General features: G+C 26.3%; 1 protein-coding gene across 3 annotated transcripts in view; it reads left to right on the top strand.

The window, feature by feature from the left end:
* The window catches only part of LOC119604904, a 134,868-nt gene that overhangs the window by 48,390 nt on the left and 67,397 nt on the right, over positions 1-19,081 (top strand). For 2 of the 3 annotated variants that reach the window (XM_037957807.1, XM_037957806.1), the window contains exons 3-4: positions 8,538-8,674; positions 8,991-9,196. In XM_037957807.1, coding sequence (XP_037813735.1) covers positions 8,538-8,674; positions 8,991-9,196 — 343 coding nt within the window. Of the gene's footprint in view, positions 1-8,537; positions 8,675-8,990; positions 10,442-19,081 lie in introns of those variants that run through there. The other variant, XM_037957805.1, reaches the window with a different exon arrangement.

Here is a 19,081-nt window from a genome sequence, read left to right as displayed (position 1 = left end):
TTTATAAAAAGCTCAACTGGCTTTAATTTCAATTACTTAAACAAAAAATTCCTTAAATTTAATTTAAACATTTCTTCAAAGTCTCTTTGTATTATTTTGTAAACATTAAATTGGCGTCAAATGACAATATAAAAGCTTAAAAAAGAGACCAGACTTCTAATAGCAAAAGAATGCATTTCACAACACAAAAGAACTCAAACCAAAATCCTTCATCATTCACAACACACAACTTCATTAAATCAGGGTGCATGCCACAATGAGTTTTTTTTTACTTTTTAAATAATGTCTGTAGGGTTTCAATAACATGGCGCGTCAGTTAAATCACAGTTGTTTCATTCATGCTTTCCTTAAAGCAGGATAATAAAAGGATAATCAGTATAGTATAAAGAATAAATTTAAGTAAAGTGTAAATTTATGTGAATGTATTAAATTTAAGAAAAAAAAATTCATATGAAATAAAATTGTAAAATAAGAAAAGCGATGTGAATGTTATGGATGTTTGAGTAATAATTGAAAAAAGGTTATTTCAAGGTTAAGAAGAAAATGCCAGTTTAAATAAATTAAAGGAAATTGTTTAAAAAGGTTGAAATTTTCATAAAATTCTCTTAGGTACATGCAAAATGTCACAAATCCATAATTACTCAGAGTTAACTTAACCATTGTGAAATGTACCACACTTTTCTTAGAAATTAAGAGGTATAAATTTATTTTCTGATTCAATTTGTTTTTTTATTAATCAGTGGCATTAAACTCATCATTTAAAAGCTCAAACCACAATAAAACAAATAGAAAATAACAATAAATTCTTAAGAATTCTTTAACTTATTTATGCCCACCGTATATTGTCATAGTTATATGACATTTACCAATGAAATACTTGAAAAAAAGGAAAAGTTTTACCTCGATAAGGTGAAACTTATTAGGCATTTAAAATTTCTGAAAGCTTTAGTTCTCCTTGTAAGATAATAATATTCATCTATAAACTTAGAATGATGAAAGCTTTTGATGTGTTTAAACAATTTTTGTGCTTTATAGAAGCGTTCTGTGGTCTTCAAATGCCTTAGTGTTCTTTAAGAAATAAATCTTTTTATATTTAGCTTGGGTTTAACTTTGAGCTTTTCATGCTAAAGTTTCAATTTAAAATGATTTCTTTCGTTATTGTGAAAGCTTTGTTTCTCATCTATAAATATTTTAGGTTTTAAGATAAAATGTAGATACAATTTAACCTGTTAAAGCTTTTGCTAAGTTTTCATATGATATTTCTGCCAATAAAGCTTTTCAGTTTAAAAAGCCTTCTATCGTAATTGTGAAAGCTTATAAATATTTCTACATCAAATCCCAAGTATATAGAATTTAACTTTCTAAAGCTTTCGAAATGTTTTAAAATAACATTTCTTTCAATAACAAATTAAAAGCTTTGCCTCTCTTTTATTACTGATAAAAGTTTTGTATAAATGAGATAAAAGCTTTTGAAGTTTTAGTTACTTTTGTTTGAATTAATGCAAAAATTTTTTAGTAAAATTGTATCAATCTGATTCCTGTAAGACAAAGCTTTATTTGGATTTGACAATTGAGAAGCTTAATATTAATAGCTTAACTCTTTTTCTATAGATTTGCCAAGTACAAACATCTTTTTGATGTTGTAAATACTTTTTTTTGTAAATTTAATTTAATTAATCAGAAGCTTTGCCTCTCTTCTAATATTGATAAAAATATTGAATAAATCTTATAAACGATTTTAAAGTTTTAGTTAACTTTTTTAATGCAACAAATTTTGAGTAAAATTAAATTTATATGATAAAGCTTTTATTTGAAGTTGACAATTTGAAAGCTTAATATTAAGAGCTTAAATTTGTCCAAGCTTTTTGATGTTGTAAACATTTTTGTTTTAAATGCAAGGATTTTTTAAGTAAAATTTTATTAAGCAGAAGCTTTTCAGGCTAAAGCTTTATTTGAAGTTGGTTAAACTGAAAGCGATATTTTAAAAGCTTTCTCGATAGCCCTACCAATTAGTACTTTTCTATACCATTGCATTCCCAAACCTACAAAGGCTTTTGATGCTTAAGATATTTTTGTTTTAAAGTAAATTAATGTAAAACTTTTTTAACTTAAATTTAATTAATCTGAAACCTCTGAGGCTAAAGCTTTGAATTTGGAAATTCTTATTCAATATTCTTCATCTTGCATGGTAAAGTTTCTTAAGTTTTAAATTTGTTTGTGGTTAGAAATTACATTTTAAGAACAATTTTTAAACTCATACTTTAAACTGTTGAGAAAAGCTTGTGCTAAGCTTTTGTCACGTAGGTTTGTTTTGAAAGCTTTAACTGTAGCCTATAGGTTTTGAGTATTTTTAATTATTCAATTAATAAGAAAAGCTTTTTTAAACCAACTTTCACTTTATGGAGCTGATTTAACTTCAAACATTAACATATAGAAAACTTAATTCTTTCTCTCTTTTTAAAGCTTTCTTACTCATTTCAATTTCATTAGAATTCTATACAAAATTTAAAATTGTGTCATTATTTAGACTCAATTTGCTAAAAATGGGTTAAATTCTACAAACTCAAAAAAGTAAATAAAAAATGACGTACATACCCATAAAGCTACTTAATACGCCTACCCAGCCTTAAATACACATAAAATACAACACATTAAAAAACCCACAAAATAATTCCAAAAAAATATCTACAATATTGAACAAAAAAAGAATGAAAAAACCGAAAATCCAATAGAATAGATTAATGTATGAGAAAATAAGAACAACAACAAAATTCCATACAAAAAATTGTTTAAATGAAATAAAATAAAATGATTGTTTAACTTTGTAACGTCATAGTTAAACAAAACGAAAAGAACCAATCAACCAACCAACCCCTACTACAACAACACCATAATGTATAATGTATGAGGGGCTAAGACAGAGGAGGCAGAGAAAAAAATCTGACTCAAAATAAAAATGAGGCCGAAACACCGGCCATACATAGCAACCAACAACAACGTTTTGCGGCTGGTTTTTGCAAAAAAATAAAAAAAAGCGATAATAATACAATTTATTTATTTATTTTTGCAAATGTTTGTACAATATGAGTCAAATTTGTTAAGCAAGGTCAGTTAGAAGCAAAAAAAAAAAGTACCGACAAAAAGTACTAAATTAAAAGGGATTTTTGTTTTAATAATTATTAAGTAAAGTTAATAATAATCTATAATTTAAGCAATTTCTAAGAAATTTTATATAAAAACATGTCCTATGAACAAAAAATTTTATAATAAAATCAAATTAATTTTTTACATTGAACTATTTTTTGTTTTCTACTGAATGAAAACTATTATTTTTCCACAATTTTTTTTTATTTAAAAAAATAAATAATTTCAAATTGTCGGCATTTTTTCTTTTGAAATGATTATTTGCGTGTCAACACAAAAGACTCGTTACATGGTTTCAGGGTTGTAATATGAACAATAGTATAACAAAAACAACACACAAAAAATCAGTCACAAAGTCTAGTTATTTTAAATGAAAATCAAATTAAATATTAAATGGAATGTTGCAACAACAGTTTTAAAACAATTTTTTTTACTAAGTTTAATTCTGTTATTGTGTTGAACTTTAATTTCGAACACAAAATAAAAATGTTTTTGACATGTAACAAAACTTCCGGTTTTAAGGTTGTTCAAATTAAAACAAAAACTATACAGAAAAAGTTTAAACATATTTTTACATTTATTTCTTAAATTTAAAAGAACAAAAACCTAAAAACCCCTCCCTTTTTTTTCAAATTTAGAAAATAAATTATATTTTGCCCGCAAAAAAAATATTTATAAGTTTTTGTTAAATATTTATTTTAATAATTCAAATATTTCTTTAAATAGTTTTCTCTTTACGTACCATAACTGTTGTTGTTGTTACTTTGTTTTTATTTAATTCATTTTGACGTCTCTTTGTTTAGATGACATGTTGTTCGAATTCTTTGGTTATTGGTTGGTCTGATAAGTGACACATTTAGTTGTTTTGAAATTAAAAAACAACAACAAAAAATAAACCGACACTTTATTTTCAAGGTTAAACATTTAATTGCAAAATAATTTTTAGAACAAAAAAAAAAAACATAATCTCATAATGACAAAAGAAGGGAAATGAAACCAAAACGAATCATGTTTACCCTGCATTTATAGACTAGACTATAGACTAGGCTAGACTAGACTAGACTAGACTAGAATAGACTAGACTAGACTAGACTAGACTAGAATAGACTAGACTAGACAATAGACTAGACTATAGACTAGACTAGACTAGACTAGACTAGAATAGAATAGAATAGAATAGAATAGAATAGAATAGAATAGAATAGAATAGAATAGAATAGAATAGAATAGAATAGATAGAATAGATAGAATAGAATAGAATAGAATAGAATAGAATAGAATAGAATAGAATAGAATAGAATAGAATAGAATAGAATAGAATAGAATAGAAGAATAGAATAGAATAGAATAGAATAGAATAGAATAGAATAGAATAGAATAGAATAGAATAGAATAGAATTAGAATAGAATAGAATAGAATAGAATAGAATAGAATAGAATAGAATAGAATAGAATAGAATAGAATAGAATAGAATAGAATAGAATAGAATAGAATAGAATAGAATAGAATAGACTAGAATAGAATAGAATAGAATAGAATAGAATAGAATAGAATAGAATAGAATAGAATAGAATAGAATAGAATAGAATAGAATAGAATAGAATAGAATAGAATAGAATAGAATAGAATAGAATAGAATAGAATAGAATAGAATAGAATAGAATAGAATAGAATAGAATAGAATAGAATAGAATAGAAGAATAGAATAGAATAGAATAGAATAGAAGAATAGAATAGAATAGAATAGAATAGAATAGAATAGAATAGAATAGAATAGAATAGAATAGAATAGAATAGAATAGAATAGAATAGAATAGAATAGAATAGAATAGAATAGAATAGAATAGAATAGAATAGAATAGAATAGAATAGAATAGAATAGAATAGAATAGAATAGAATAGAATAGAATAGAATAGAATAGAATAGAATAGAATAGAATAGAATAGAATAGAATAGAATAGAATAGAATAGAATAGAATAGAATAGAATAGAATAGAATAGAATAGAATAGAATAGAATAGAATAGAATAGAATAGAATAGAATAGAATAGAATAGAATAGAATAGAATAGAATAGATAGAATAGAATAGAATAGAATAGAATAGAATAGAATAGAATAGAATAGAATAGAATAGAATAGAATAGAATAGAATAGAATAGAATAGAATAGAATAGAATAGAATAGAATAGAATAGAATAGATAGAATAGAATAGAATAGAATAGAATAGAATAGAATAGAATAGAATAGAAGAATAGAATAGAATAGAATAGAATAGAATAGAATAGAATAGAATAGAATAGAATAGAATAGAATAGAATAGAATAGAATAGAATAGAATAGAATAGAATAGAATAGAATAGAATAGAATAGAATAGAATAGAATAGAATAGAATAGAATAGAATAGAATAGAATAGAATAGAATAGAATAGAATAGAATAGAATAGAATAGAATAGAATAGAATAGAATAGAATAGAATAGAATAGAATAGAATAGAATAGAATAGAATAGAATAGATGAATAGAATAGAATAGAATAGAATAGAATAGAATAGAATAGAATAGAATAGAATAGAATAGAATAGAATAGAATAGAATAGAATAGAATAGAATAGAATAGAATAGAATAGAATAGAATAGAATAGAATAGAATAGAATAGAATAGAATAGAATAGAATAGAATAGAATAGAATAGAATAGAATAATAGAATAGAATAGAATAGAATTAGATAGACTAGAATAGAATAGAATAGAATAGAATAGAATAGAATAGAATAGAATAGAATAGAATAGAATAGAATAGAATAGAATAGAATAGAATAGAATAGAATAGAATAGAATAGAATAGAATAGAATAGAATAGAATAGAATAGAATAGAATAGAATAGAATAGAATAGATAGAATAGAATAGAATAGAATAGAATAGAATAGAATAGATAGAATAGAATAGAATAGAATAGAATAGATAGAATAGAATAGAATAGAATAGAATAGAATAGAATAGAATAGACTAGACTAGATAGAATAGAATAGACTAGACTAGACTAGACTAGACTAGACTAGACTAACTTAGACTAGAAGACTAGACTAGACTAGACTAGACTAGACTAGACTAGACTAGGACTAGACTAGATAGACTAGACTAGACTAGGACTAGACTAGACTAGACTAGACTAGACTAGACTAGACTAGACTAGACTAGACTAGACTAGACTAGACTAGACTAGACTAGACTAGACTAGACTAGACTAGACTAGGACTAGACTAGACTAGACTAGACTACTAGACTAGACTAGACTAGACTAGACTAGACTAGACTAGACTAGACTAGACTATCTAGACTAGACTAGACTAGACTAGACTAGACTAGACTAGGACTAGACTAGACTAGACTAGACTAGACTAGACTAGACTAGACTAGGACTAGACTAGACTAGACTAGACTAGACTAGACTAGACTAGACTAGACTAGACTAGACTAGACTAGACTAGGACTAGACTAGACTAGACTAGACTAGACTAGACTAGACTAGACTAGACTAGACTAGACTAGGAACTAGACTAGACTAGACTAGACTAGACTAGACTAGACTAGACTAGACTATAGACTAGACTAGACTAGGACTAGGACTAGATAGATAGACTATACTAGGCTATAGACTAGACTATAGACTAGAATAGACTAGACTATAGACTAGACTATGACTAGATAACTATAGACTAGACTATAGACTAGACTATAGACTAGACTAGACTAGACTATAGACTAGACTAGACTATAGACTAGACTAGACTATAGACTAGACTAGACTATAGTATAGACTATAGACTAGACTATAGACTAGACTATAGATTAGACTATAGACTAGACTATAGACTAGACTATAGACTAGACTATAGACTAGACTATAGACTAGACTATAGACTAGACTATAGACTAGACTATAGACTATACTATAGACTAGACTATAGACTAGACTATAGACTAGACTATAGACTAGACTATAGACTAGACTATAGACTAGACTATAGACTAGACTATAGACTAGACTATAGACTAGACTATAGACTAGACTATAGACTAGACTATAGACTAGACTATAGACTAGACTGTAGACTAGACTATAGACTAGACTATAGACTAGACTATAGACTAGACTATAGACTAGACTAGTCTAGTCTATAGTCTAGTCTAGTCTATAGTCTATAGTCTAGTCTAGTCTAGTCTAGTCTATAGACTAGACTATAGACTAGACTATAGACTAGACTATAGACTAGACTATAGACTAGACTATAGACTAGACTATAGACTAGACTATAGACTAGACTATAGACTAGACTATAGACTAGACTATAGACTAGACTATAGACTAGACTATAGACTAGACTATAGACTATAGACTAGACTATAGACTATAGACTAGACTATAGACTAGACTATAGACTAGACTATAGACTAGACTATAGACTAGACTATAGACTAGACTATAGACTAGACTATAGACTAGGACTATAGACTAGACTATAGACTAGACTATAGACTAGACTATAGACTAGACTATAGACTAGACTATAGACTAGACTATAGACTAGACTATAGACTAGACTATAGACTAGACTATAGACTAGACTATAGACTAGACTAGACTATAGACTAGACTATAGACTAGACTATAGACTAGACTATAGACTAGACTATAGACTAGACTATAGACTAGACTATAGACTAGACTATAGACTAGACTATAGACTAGACTATAGACTAGACTATAGACTAGACTATAGACTAGACTATAGACTAGACTATAGACTAGACTATAGACTAGACTATAGACTAGACTATAGACTAGACTATAGGCTAGACTATAGACTAGACTATAGACTAGACTATAGACTAGACTATAGACTAGACTATAGACTAGACTATAGACTAGACTATAGACTAGACTATAGACTAGACTATAGACTAGACTATAGACAAGACTATAGACTAGACTATAGACTAGACTATAGACTAGACTATAGACTAGACTATAGACTAGACTATAGACTAGACTATAGACTAGACTATGGACTAGACTATAGACTAGACTATGGACTAGACTATAGACTAGACTATAGACTAGGCTACAGACTAGACTATAGACTAGTCTACTGTCTAGACTATAGATTCGACTTTGGATTTGGGACTACACAATGGATCACCAAGAGTATAAAGTACTTAATTTTGAAACAAGTTAATGTAGGGTCAAAGATTTATTAAATAATTTTAGTACTAAAATATGTATTAAATAATTTGTTTTCTTTAAAAATATAAAAATTATGCAATTTGTCTTTTAAAATTGTATTAAATATATTTTAATTTTTTTGTTTATCTTTTCTCTTTATAGTTCACGTAAACGTCCGCCATCATATGCACATGACAGCATTAATGGCGACAACTACGATGAAGAAGAAATGAATGAAAATAATGCTGCCATGATTTTGGTCACACTCTCATTATCTCCAAAGTCACCGAAAAATGGAGGTAAGTTTTAATTTAATATATTAATTATTTAAGAGTTTTTAGTCACTGAATCATAGGATAAGAATTTAAATCGCGAGAATTAGAATTAGAAAAAACATTCTATAGATATGATCAAAAGAAAGAAAAAAAAGAACAAGTTCTTTTCAATAATCTAAAAGAAAACCATCTATATAATACCACTAGTACGTATGTAGATCTGAAATAAAAAGTAAAAGAATCGAGAAATGTAAAGAAAACGAAGTAGTTCTTGATAGGAATTAATAAGAATCCTTTAGAGTTTTTCTCTATTTCTTGTATTTGTTTGATTCTCTTACAGATAAATGGCTGGGTTCTAGTCCCGGCAGTTCATCAGCCTCCTGGAGTTCGGGTTCATCGTCGCCGCCTTTAAGCGATGATGGCCACAATATGGGTGTCATAACAAATAATGATTCAGCCAGTGCCCGTATACGCACCACATCAGTGTCAACCTCCGATGAAGGTATCGTTGTTGACTTTAAAGAAGATGCGCCACGTAAAAAGAGGGTGAGTATGAGAAGAATCATTTTTGATGTATTTATTTTTATTAAAAATTTAAGAAAAAAATTATAAAGCTGTTGATGAATGCTATACAATAGGGATGAACTGGCAAAGGCAACAGGGGCCGAGGGAAAGAGAGACATTTAACAATAATAAAGTATTTTTAAAAGCTTTTTAGCTTTAAAAAAGCAGTATTATGCTGACATTTCGACAAGCTCTCTTTGAGCCGATCACTGCTATGCACATTCAGAATCTATAGATAACCAAGGAATACTTTTTGATTGAAAAATAGTTTTTTATGCAGTTTATTTTTATTATACCCCTACTAAACTGTGCACAATTTCTCAAAAGTGTATCTTTCTAATGTTTTTATAACAAATGCGTAAAATTCATATAAATTTCTTGTCTAAAATAATTGGTGCATTTAATTTTGAGTAAATACTTTGTGTTTAAATTGTGTAAATTTGATTTTGATTTCATTTAATTCATTTAGTATAAAAGATCCACGTTTGTTTGTCTATATTTCTAGAGCATCAAAAGAGATCAGGCCATGAATTTTATTTTATATTTTTTTTTTTTTTAGAATTATCAAAAAAGATTTTTTTTTGATAAATTGTTTTTGAGAAATTAAGGTGAAGGCTAATAATGATGTGAAAAACTTTGTAAAATTTAGCTATTTGAGCAATAAATAAGAACATGAACATACATTTTGAAAGAACATATAAATGATAATTATTTTGTAATAAAATAAAAAGAATACATGAAATGTTCAAAAGAACTTAATTAAGGGAAAGATACCTTATGTTTCATAAAATTATATTTATTGCTTCTATATTGAAAGGCCTATCAAATAACACTGTATTTGTTCAAATCCAATATTGCTTTCCAGAGTTATTTCATGTTTAAAATGTCAAATATATGTTTTCAAGATCTGTATAAGCCCAGAATGAATGATAATTAGTGCCAAAATTTGAAAAAAGTAGTATATCTACTACCTTTTAAATATGAAATTTTATAAAATAATAATAGAAAATTGCTTAGAAATACCCAAATTTACAAAAACCATAAGAATTTTGTTTATATTTTATTATTTTAAAATTGTATTAGATCTACTACTTTTTTTAAAATATGAAATTTAAAAAATTTTTATATAGCTAATGAAAGTACTAATCGTGAGTAAACCAAAAATATATTTTTTTTATTCCTACTCAAAAATTTAAAAAAGTAGTAGATCTACTACCTCTTTTATATATTAAATTTTGTAAAATAATAGTGGAAAATTGTTTAGAAATACTCAAATGTACAAAAACTATAAATTTTTTTTTTATTTTTTTATTTTATAAAAAAGTAGTAGATATACTACCTTTTTTAAAATAAGAAATGTTATAAATTTTTTTTATTGAAAATAGTAGCAGAAGACATAAGCAAACCAAAAATACATATTTTTTTCGTTTTTGATCAAAACTGAAAAAGTAGTATATCTACACCTTTTTTAAATATGAAATTTTATAAAATAATAGTGGCAAATTGCTTAGAAATACTCAAATTTACAAAAACTATAAAAATTTTGTTGATTTTCTTATTTTATAAAAAAGTAGTCGATTTACTACCTTTTTTAAAATATGAAATTTTACAAAATTTTTTTATTGGAAATAATAGCAGAAGACATAAGCAAACCAAAAATATAATTTCTTTTCGTTTTTGATCGAAATTGAAAAAAGTAGTTTAACTACTACCTTTTTTAAATATGAAATTTTATAAAATAATAGTGGCAAATTGCTTAGAAATACTCGAATTTATAAAAACCATAAAAATATTATTGATTTTAAAATATTTTAAAATAGTAGTAGATTTACTACTTTTTAAAAAAATTTAAAAATGTTAAATATCTTAGTAAAAAACACTTATGCTAAGTTTAATTTTCTGGACTCTTTAAAATTTGTTATGATTGATAAATTTAGTTGATCAGTTTTTTTCTATATTTCAAGACCTTATATTTGACACCCTGTTTGCTGAAATCTGACATACTTGCCAAAGTTTTTATACATACGTTGAAAAAGGCTTTATATTCCAAATAATTCGTGCTATTTGTTAAACGCTTTATAAGGGTCTCTTCAAATTATTCTCTAACACTCTTAATCATTAATTATTCTTTCTACAAGTTTATTGTAACTGAAATATATTACAAATAAATCGATTGCTTAACAAATGTTTTATTTTGGAATTAAATAAACAATTAGAAGTGTTGAAATTTGAGTTTTTTACAAAAAAAAAAATCTCTTTAAAAATATGTTTGATTAAAAACTCGTCATTTATAATTAAAATGCTTGTTGTTGTTTCATAATGTAAATAAATTATTAAGTAAATAAGTAAGAAAACAAAAATTTTATGAAAATTTACACACGCACTTACATACATACTTACATATGTATGTTAAAGTAAATTAGGGTGTGCCCTTTTAAAAAGTTATGAAGAACATATACATACTTAAAGAACCCTAGATGAACTTGTATCGATTTTGAATCTGAAACTCTTCATATTGCTTAAAAGCACATGAAAAACATCTTTTTGCCTTATTACATTAGATATGACCCTTTTCACTAGTTACTGCTTTATACAAAAAGGTTAAATTTTTCACCTTTTCTTTATCCACAAAAAACTCCACGGCTTACCCTTTTTTCTACTTTTTTTGTATAATAATTTATTTATTAATTTTGCTGTAATAAATATTTATGTTTAGTTTTTATGTTTGTAAGTAAGTATCTGTGTGTATGTGAATGTCTTTATTGTAATCGTGTAGGTGTTAAATCAAAAAAAAAAAAAAAAAAAAATGTTGTAAAATGAGAAAACCTTGAAAATACATTTGTTTTATTCGACTCACTTCTAATGCTAAAGCTTCTTCTCTACTCATACTGCTACAGAAATAAAAACCTTGAGATTTGATTAGATTTCTTAACATTTCAATAAAGACAATAATACATACATACATATGTATATATGTAAAAGTGTAAGAGAGGAAAGGGTGAGAAAGAGAGAGGGAGTACAGGTTTTACGTTTACATTTACAATTTTTTTTCTGTAAATCCAAAAACTCACGCATTATTTACATTTACTTTAATATTTTGCTGTATTTATCATTCACAATGAATAAAAAAAGCTTCAGCACAATAACAATAGCAATCATAATTCTTAAATAGGTAAAGTTAAAAAGGGCCTAAGAGAGAAAAAATATAAATAAATAGAAAAATAAAGTTAGATAAACTTATTTCATGTCATAGATTCTATGTTTCTTTTTTAAATTAAAAGATATTCACAATAATGCAATATCAAAGCTTAAAAGTTTTACATTTCTTTAACAATAATTGTTGTGAAAATAACAATAGTTAAATTGAGAGAAAATAAGCTTTAATAGAGATAATTGTAGAAAAAATCTTCTAAAACTTAGAAGATTTTTGCTTATCTATAGTTTCACAATTGGTATTTTTTTAAAAGTTAATTGAAAAATGCTTTTAGAAGCTTTTATCACAAGCTTTTGTAATAATAAAAACTGTGTAAAAATTACACAAAGGGAAAAATTAATGAAAAATATATATATTTTCTCAAAAATTAGAAGGACCAAGTACTAGAACCGTTCTGACATTCGCAAGCGATCAAAACCTCAATAGAATTAAAAAAATCTTAGAAATTCAATCGTTTTCGCCAGAATTTCTCCCCAGTACTTCTTACAACTTGCAGTCAAATTATACTAATTCAGTAGAATTCCATTTGTAATTGAAAAATATGATTCTTCTAATTTCTTCTTTTTCTCGAATTTCGCCCCAGTACTTCTTACAACTTGCTGTCAAATTGTACTAATTCAGTAGAATTCCATTTGTAATTGAAAAATATGATTCTTCTAATGTTTGATTTGTTAAAATTGCTAATAAGACCTTTTTCACTATTGTTACTTAATAAATTACTTAGATTTCGCTTTCAAACGTTTTACATATTAACACTTTTTTTGGGTGTGTTTTTCTCACAACCCGGTAGTTTTGTTCACGGAACTAGTCATATTACTTACTATTTTAAATCATAACTTTAACTTTTAAAATGACAAAGGAATAGTCTGGTAACTAGTCCATAATAGTCAATGAATTACAATGCGCTACAATTATATTTTTGGAAGCGATATCTCAGTTAACTCAGAAACTTACTAGATTTGATATTTTACTTGTTATTTTGCCATTTTTTAAATACTTTGAGACATTTTATTAGCCCCCAGTGGTGAGTATAATGTCTAGTCCTTTTAATGATGAATTTACTAATAAGGACAATAGTTTTAATTGCCAAAATTGATCTATCATAAACTTGAACTGCCAAAGATAAACATTTAGTTATAAAATTAAAAACAGAAAAGAGTGACTACGCTCTAGATTACCAAGGAACAATAAAGTGTTTAGTTCATCGCTATCTTACCTGTGATGCGTAAAGTAGACAATTGCTTTAAGTTAAAGCTTTAAATTATTCAACTCAATTCCATTACCACCTAGTTAAATAAAAAAATATGTTAATTTCTCATTTAAGAGATAACACACCTAAATCTAGATTACCCAGAGTGTATAAAGTAGACAATTGACTTCAAATTGATATAAGCTGATGAGAAATCAATTAAAACAGCAATAGATTTTTTTTAACAAGCAATATTTGTGTAAACAAATGTATTTCAAAGCGCTCTTGATTACTACTGTTACATCTGGTCCTTAGGTAGCTTACCTGTGGTGTATAAAATAACTAATAGTTTAAAGACAAATTACAATTTAAAATGCTAATTACCAGAATTAATCTGTCTTAAACTTGAACTGTTAAAGATAATCGTTTAGTGATAAAATTAGAAAAAGATAACAAAATGACTACGCTCTAGATTACCAAAGAACGATGAAGTGTTTAGTTCATCACTAGCTTACCTGTGGTGCGCAAAGCAGACAATTGCTTAAAGTTAAAGCTTTAAATTATCCAACTCAATTCCATTACCTCTTAGTTAAATAAAAAAATTATGTTAATTTCTCATTTAAAAGATAACACACCTAAATCTAGATTACCCAGTGTGTATAAAGTAGACAATTGACTTCAAATTGATATAAGCTGATGAGAAACCAATTAAAACTGCTATAGTTCACATTTTTGGCAAGCACAACGTTTTAACTGCGCTCTTGATTACCACCGTGACAACTGGTCCTTAGCTAGCTTACCTAAGGTGTATAAAGTAGCTAATAGTTTAAAGTTAAATGACGATTAAAAAACGCAATTCAACTACTTCTTACTGAATTACAAAATTACTTAAAACTTTACTACAAAGTGCTTAGTGACCATTAGCTAGTTTACCAGACGTGTATAAAGTAATCAATTGATTTCAAATTGTTCCAAGCTGGTGAGTATCAAATCAATCAATACTGATAATGATCACTTTTTGGCTAGCAACGTTTCTTAAACAAAATAATGTAACTGTACTTTAGATTACAATGGCGATATCTGGTAATTTGATAGCTTACCTGGGGTGTATTATGTAAACAATTGCTTGAAATCAAACTTCAATTCAAAAGACAGTAAATGACTCAACGCAATTATATTACTGAAGACAATATTACTTAAAATATCACTTTATAGGAGATAACTGTCTCTAAGCTAGTTTACCAGGGATGCGTAAAGTAGTCTATTGACTACAAATTGAGCTAAACTTGGTCACTTTTTTGAGAGCAAAATTTTCAAAGAAACCAATATGTCTGAGTTTTGATTACATTACACTTGAAGAAAACATTGTCCCTTTGGTACATTACTAAGAGTTAAGAAAGTAAACTGTAAATAGAAGTTAATATCCCAATAATCTAAAAATTGGTGCCATTTAAGTATTTACTTTTGTTTGAGAAAGTGGAGACTTTACCACCATAAAAACTAAAGGGTTTTATGTTAAAGTTTTTCCAAAAACAATTTTTGATAATAATTTCGTAAGCACGTGAGTTAAATTGATTAAAAACCAGCACACAAACTATATACCTACATACTATAACCCCTAACATAAAAATTGTTTTGATAAGGAAGGAACTACAAACTGAAAATTAATTTTATAAATTGAAACTTGAGCATAAGAATAAATTAAAATTAACAATTTATGAACAATATAAAATATAATGAAAAAATTATTAGAGGCTTTAATTTGTAAGTGTTAATGAAATTTAAAAATATGGTGGATATAAACAATATTATGTTTAAAGGAAAAACAAAATGGTTTCAAAGTTTTAGAATATTCAATAATTAAATAATATTTCAACAAAAATGTTGCAGTTAAGCTCAACTTTGACACACCATAAAAGCCTTTGTGGTAAATATTTTTTGTCTAATAAAAACTAGTCCGAAAGCTCATGTCTTTTTCTGAAATTATGACAAATTTAACACATATTGTTTAAATAATTAAAAAGTTATATATATTTGAAATTTTTACCTTTTTAGCTATTTCTCATTTTTCTTCATCAAAATTTGACAAGTAATTTTAATAATTAAACATTTTTCACTTTAAAAACTATACATTTTTTAATCAAAAACACAAATGTTAATGAATATAATAAAAATATTTGTTTAATTTTTAATAATTTTTTTGTTAAATACAATAAAAATTCCATTTAAATTCTAGCATGTATTTTCCATTTAATAAGAGTACAACAAGTAATTGCTTTGACTCTATCATTACTATGAAATCTATCTGTAATTCTCTCTTTCTTTTTTTTTTTTTTTGTTGCAAATAATTACTAACAATTAGTGTTTAAAATATTAAGCTTTTTTTCCTCATTGTACAACAAAACAATGTGAGATCACAAGCCGCTTATTTTTCCTTTAATGATGTTAACAACAACAAAAAAACTCCATAGTTTTTACACGGAATCATTACAAATGTTAGATTAATGTTTGATTTTATTTATTATTATTATTTTTTTCAAATATAGGAAGATGTAAAAAAACTGACAACTACTATTACTATTGCAAAAAAAAACTATATGAATAAAAGTGAAGTCATGTTTATGAGTTTTTATCTGATCTGAGGCGTGTCATACATTGACAATTACAAATTAACAAGATTTATGAGGCTTAAAGCAAAATAACAAAAAAAAAAAAACACTAAAGAAAGGAGACTTACAGAGGATTAAATATAGAGCAATTTTTCGCCTTATATTTTATTATATTTAATAATAAACAAAAGTAATTTTTTTCCAGGTGAGGTAAACTGTGTTAAATAGCAATTGTTATGCAACAATTTCTTGGGCGTTATTTGACCAAAAATGAAAGCTAAACTGAAAATTATAATAATTAATTCAAAAGAAAAATTGTTTAATATTTTGCAATATATTTTGTGCAGTAGGTGTTTTTGAGTTTTAAAACTAAAATTTTCAAAATGTTGGTCAACCATATACACATTTACAATTTTAGTGTTATTACTTAGTTGTAAGGTATTTATGGTGTTTTAGCATTACTTAGAAAAATTTGAAAGTTTTTGCAACAAATTTTTGTTTAACCATTAGATTACTTAATAGCTTTTATGTTGTATAAGCTTATCGTAAAATTTTGCATGAATTTTTTATTAATGGAAATTTAAAAGGAAAATTTTTTTATGTTACGAAAAACAAATGGCCGCTTCAAGGAATATTTTAAGAAAAATTGATTCAATACATTTTTATTTATAATCTAGTTCAGTTCTAGTTCGGTTCTAGTTCAGTTCTGGTTCAGTTCTAGTTCAGTTCTAGTTCAGTTCTAGTTCAGTTCTAGTTCAGTTCTAGTTCAGTTCTAGTTCAGTTCTAGTTCAGTTCTAGTTCAGTTCTAGTTCAGTTCTAGTTCAGTTCTAGTTCAGTTCTAGTTCAGTTCTAGTTCAGTTCTAGTTCAGTTCTAGTTCAGTTCTAGTTCAGTTCTAGTTCAGTTCTAGTTCAGTTCTAGTTCAGTTCTAGTTCAGTTCTAGTTCAGTTCTAGTTCAGTTCTAGTTCAGTTCTAGTTCAGTTCTAGTTCAGTTCTAGTTCAGTTCTAGTTCAGTTCTAGTTCAGTTCTAGTTCAGTTCTAGTTCAGTTCTAGTTCAGTTCTAGTTCAGTTCTAGTTCAGTTCTAGTTCAGTTCTAGTTCAGTTCTAGTTCAGTTCTAGTTCAGTTCTAGTTCAGTTCTAGTTCAGTTCTAGTTCAGTTCTAGTTCAGTTCTAGTTCAGTTCTAGTTCAGTAGTTCAGTTCTAGTTCAGTTCTAGTTCAGTTCTAGTTCAGTTCTAGTTCAGTTCTAGTTCAGTTCTAGTTCAGTTCTAGTTCAGTTCTAGTTCAGTTCTAGTTCAGTTTTAGTTCAGTTCTAGTTCAGTTCTGTTCTAGTTCAGTTCTGTTCTAGTTCTGTTCTTTTGAATCATTTTTGATCAATAGCATGTCTTATCATGTTCAGTAAATTGATTAATTTAAACCATAAATAATGCTTATAATGCAAACAACCATGTTGACATAACTAACATTAACATAAAACTTAAATTAAAACTAATAATTTAATATTTCATTTAAGGTCATGTAAATAAAATAGCAAAAAAAAAACAGAAGATAATTTAAAACACTCCCATTTTAGAGACAAAATAAATAGCTTTGAAAATTAAAATACACATTTTAAAGAGGAAAAATCTAAAACCACAAAAATAATTCATGGCCATTAAAAAGTACATATGTGTAAAATAAATAAATAAATATATTTATATGTACATCTTATATATTTAAAAATATATATATTAAAATCTCTTAACCGCAAATATCTTAAAGTCATTCTAATATATTTTTTTTATAAAACAACAATAATTCTAATAATACCTACAAACTAGAAAAGAAAATTATTTGGTTGTTACTCATTAAAACACAAATAAAAAGACACAAGTTAAATTTAGTTTGAAAATATTCAGCAAACTAACGCTGCAGTTTGTTTTGCAAAATGAACGCGCCAATATGGCTGGCAAATGCTTAACGGTAAATCTTTAATATGTATGTATATGCAGAGCTACTGGTATATTAAGATACCAATACTTTGATATACTTAAACATATTTCTTTATCTCATTTAATGTTATGCATTATTTTGGCAAATGTTAATAGAAAATTTTTGAAGCTTTGAAATTTAAATTAAAAAATTTTCGTTGCTTTAGCATTTCTTTCCCTTATAATTTATTGTTATTTGGCATGAGTATATTAATGTCTAAATGAAAAACAAAATTTTATGTAAAATTCTTTTTAATTTTTTGTATTTTTTCTTTTCATAAATAATCTTTAAAAATGAACTCATTAAACAATTACTTTTTGTTGGAAAATCTGGTTGAAACTATTTAAAAAAATCAAACAATTTTGCCGCCTAATTATGTAAATTAATAACAATAACTGCAATTGTAAAATTTATAAAGCAGACTTCATGACTTTGCTGTATTTCAATTTTTACTGAAATAACACATTAGAGCTTACTCACTTCAAAACCTCTGTGTTCGGATCTTTACTTCTCTTGTATTCGATTTTTTTATAGTTTTTAGTTTTCTTTTAATATTTTTTGGAATATTGTATAATTAACTTTTTTGCATGATTTATTGCAGTAAATCTTTTTATGGTTCGAAAATTAAATGCACAAAGTGTGATTTCATTAGATGTTTTTGGAAGAGATACCCCAGTGAAGTGTTTTCTTAAGGCTGATGACTTAGGATTGAGTTCTAGTTCAGTTCTAGTTCAGTTCTAGTTCAGTTCTAGTTCAGTTCTAGTTCAGTTCTAGTTCAGTTCTAGTTCAGTTCTAGTTCAGTTCTAGTTCAGTTCTAGTTCAGTTCTAGTTCAGTTCTAGTTCAGTTCTAGTTCAGTTCTAGTTCAGTTCTAGTTCAGTTCTAGTTCA

This window comes from Lucilia sericata, unplaced genomic scaffold (assembly GCF_015586225.1).
Source record: "Lucilia sericata isolate MDLA Ls3-8-SP2 unplaced genomic scaffold, ASM1558622v1 Contig000442F_arrow, whole genome shotgun sequence".
Taxonomy (NCBI): domain Eukaryota; kingdom Metazoa; phylum Arthropoda; class Insecta; order Diptera; family Calliphoridae; genus Lucilia; species Lucilia sericata.
Note: the sequence above shows the minus strand (reverse complement) of the source record. Positions and strands in the feature narration are given on the sequence as shown.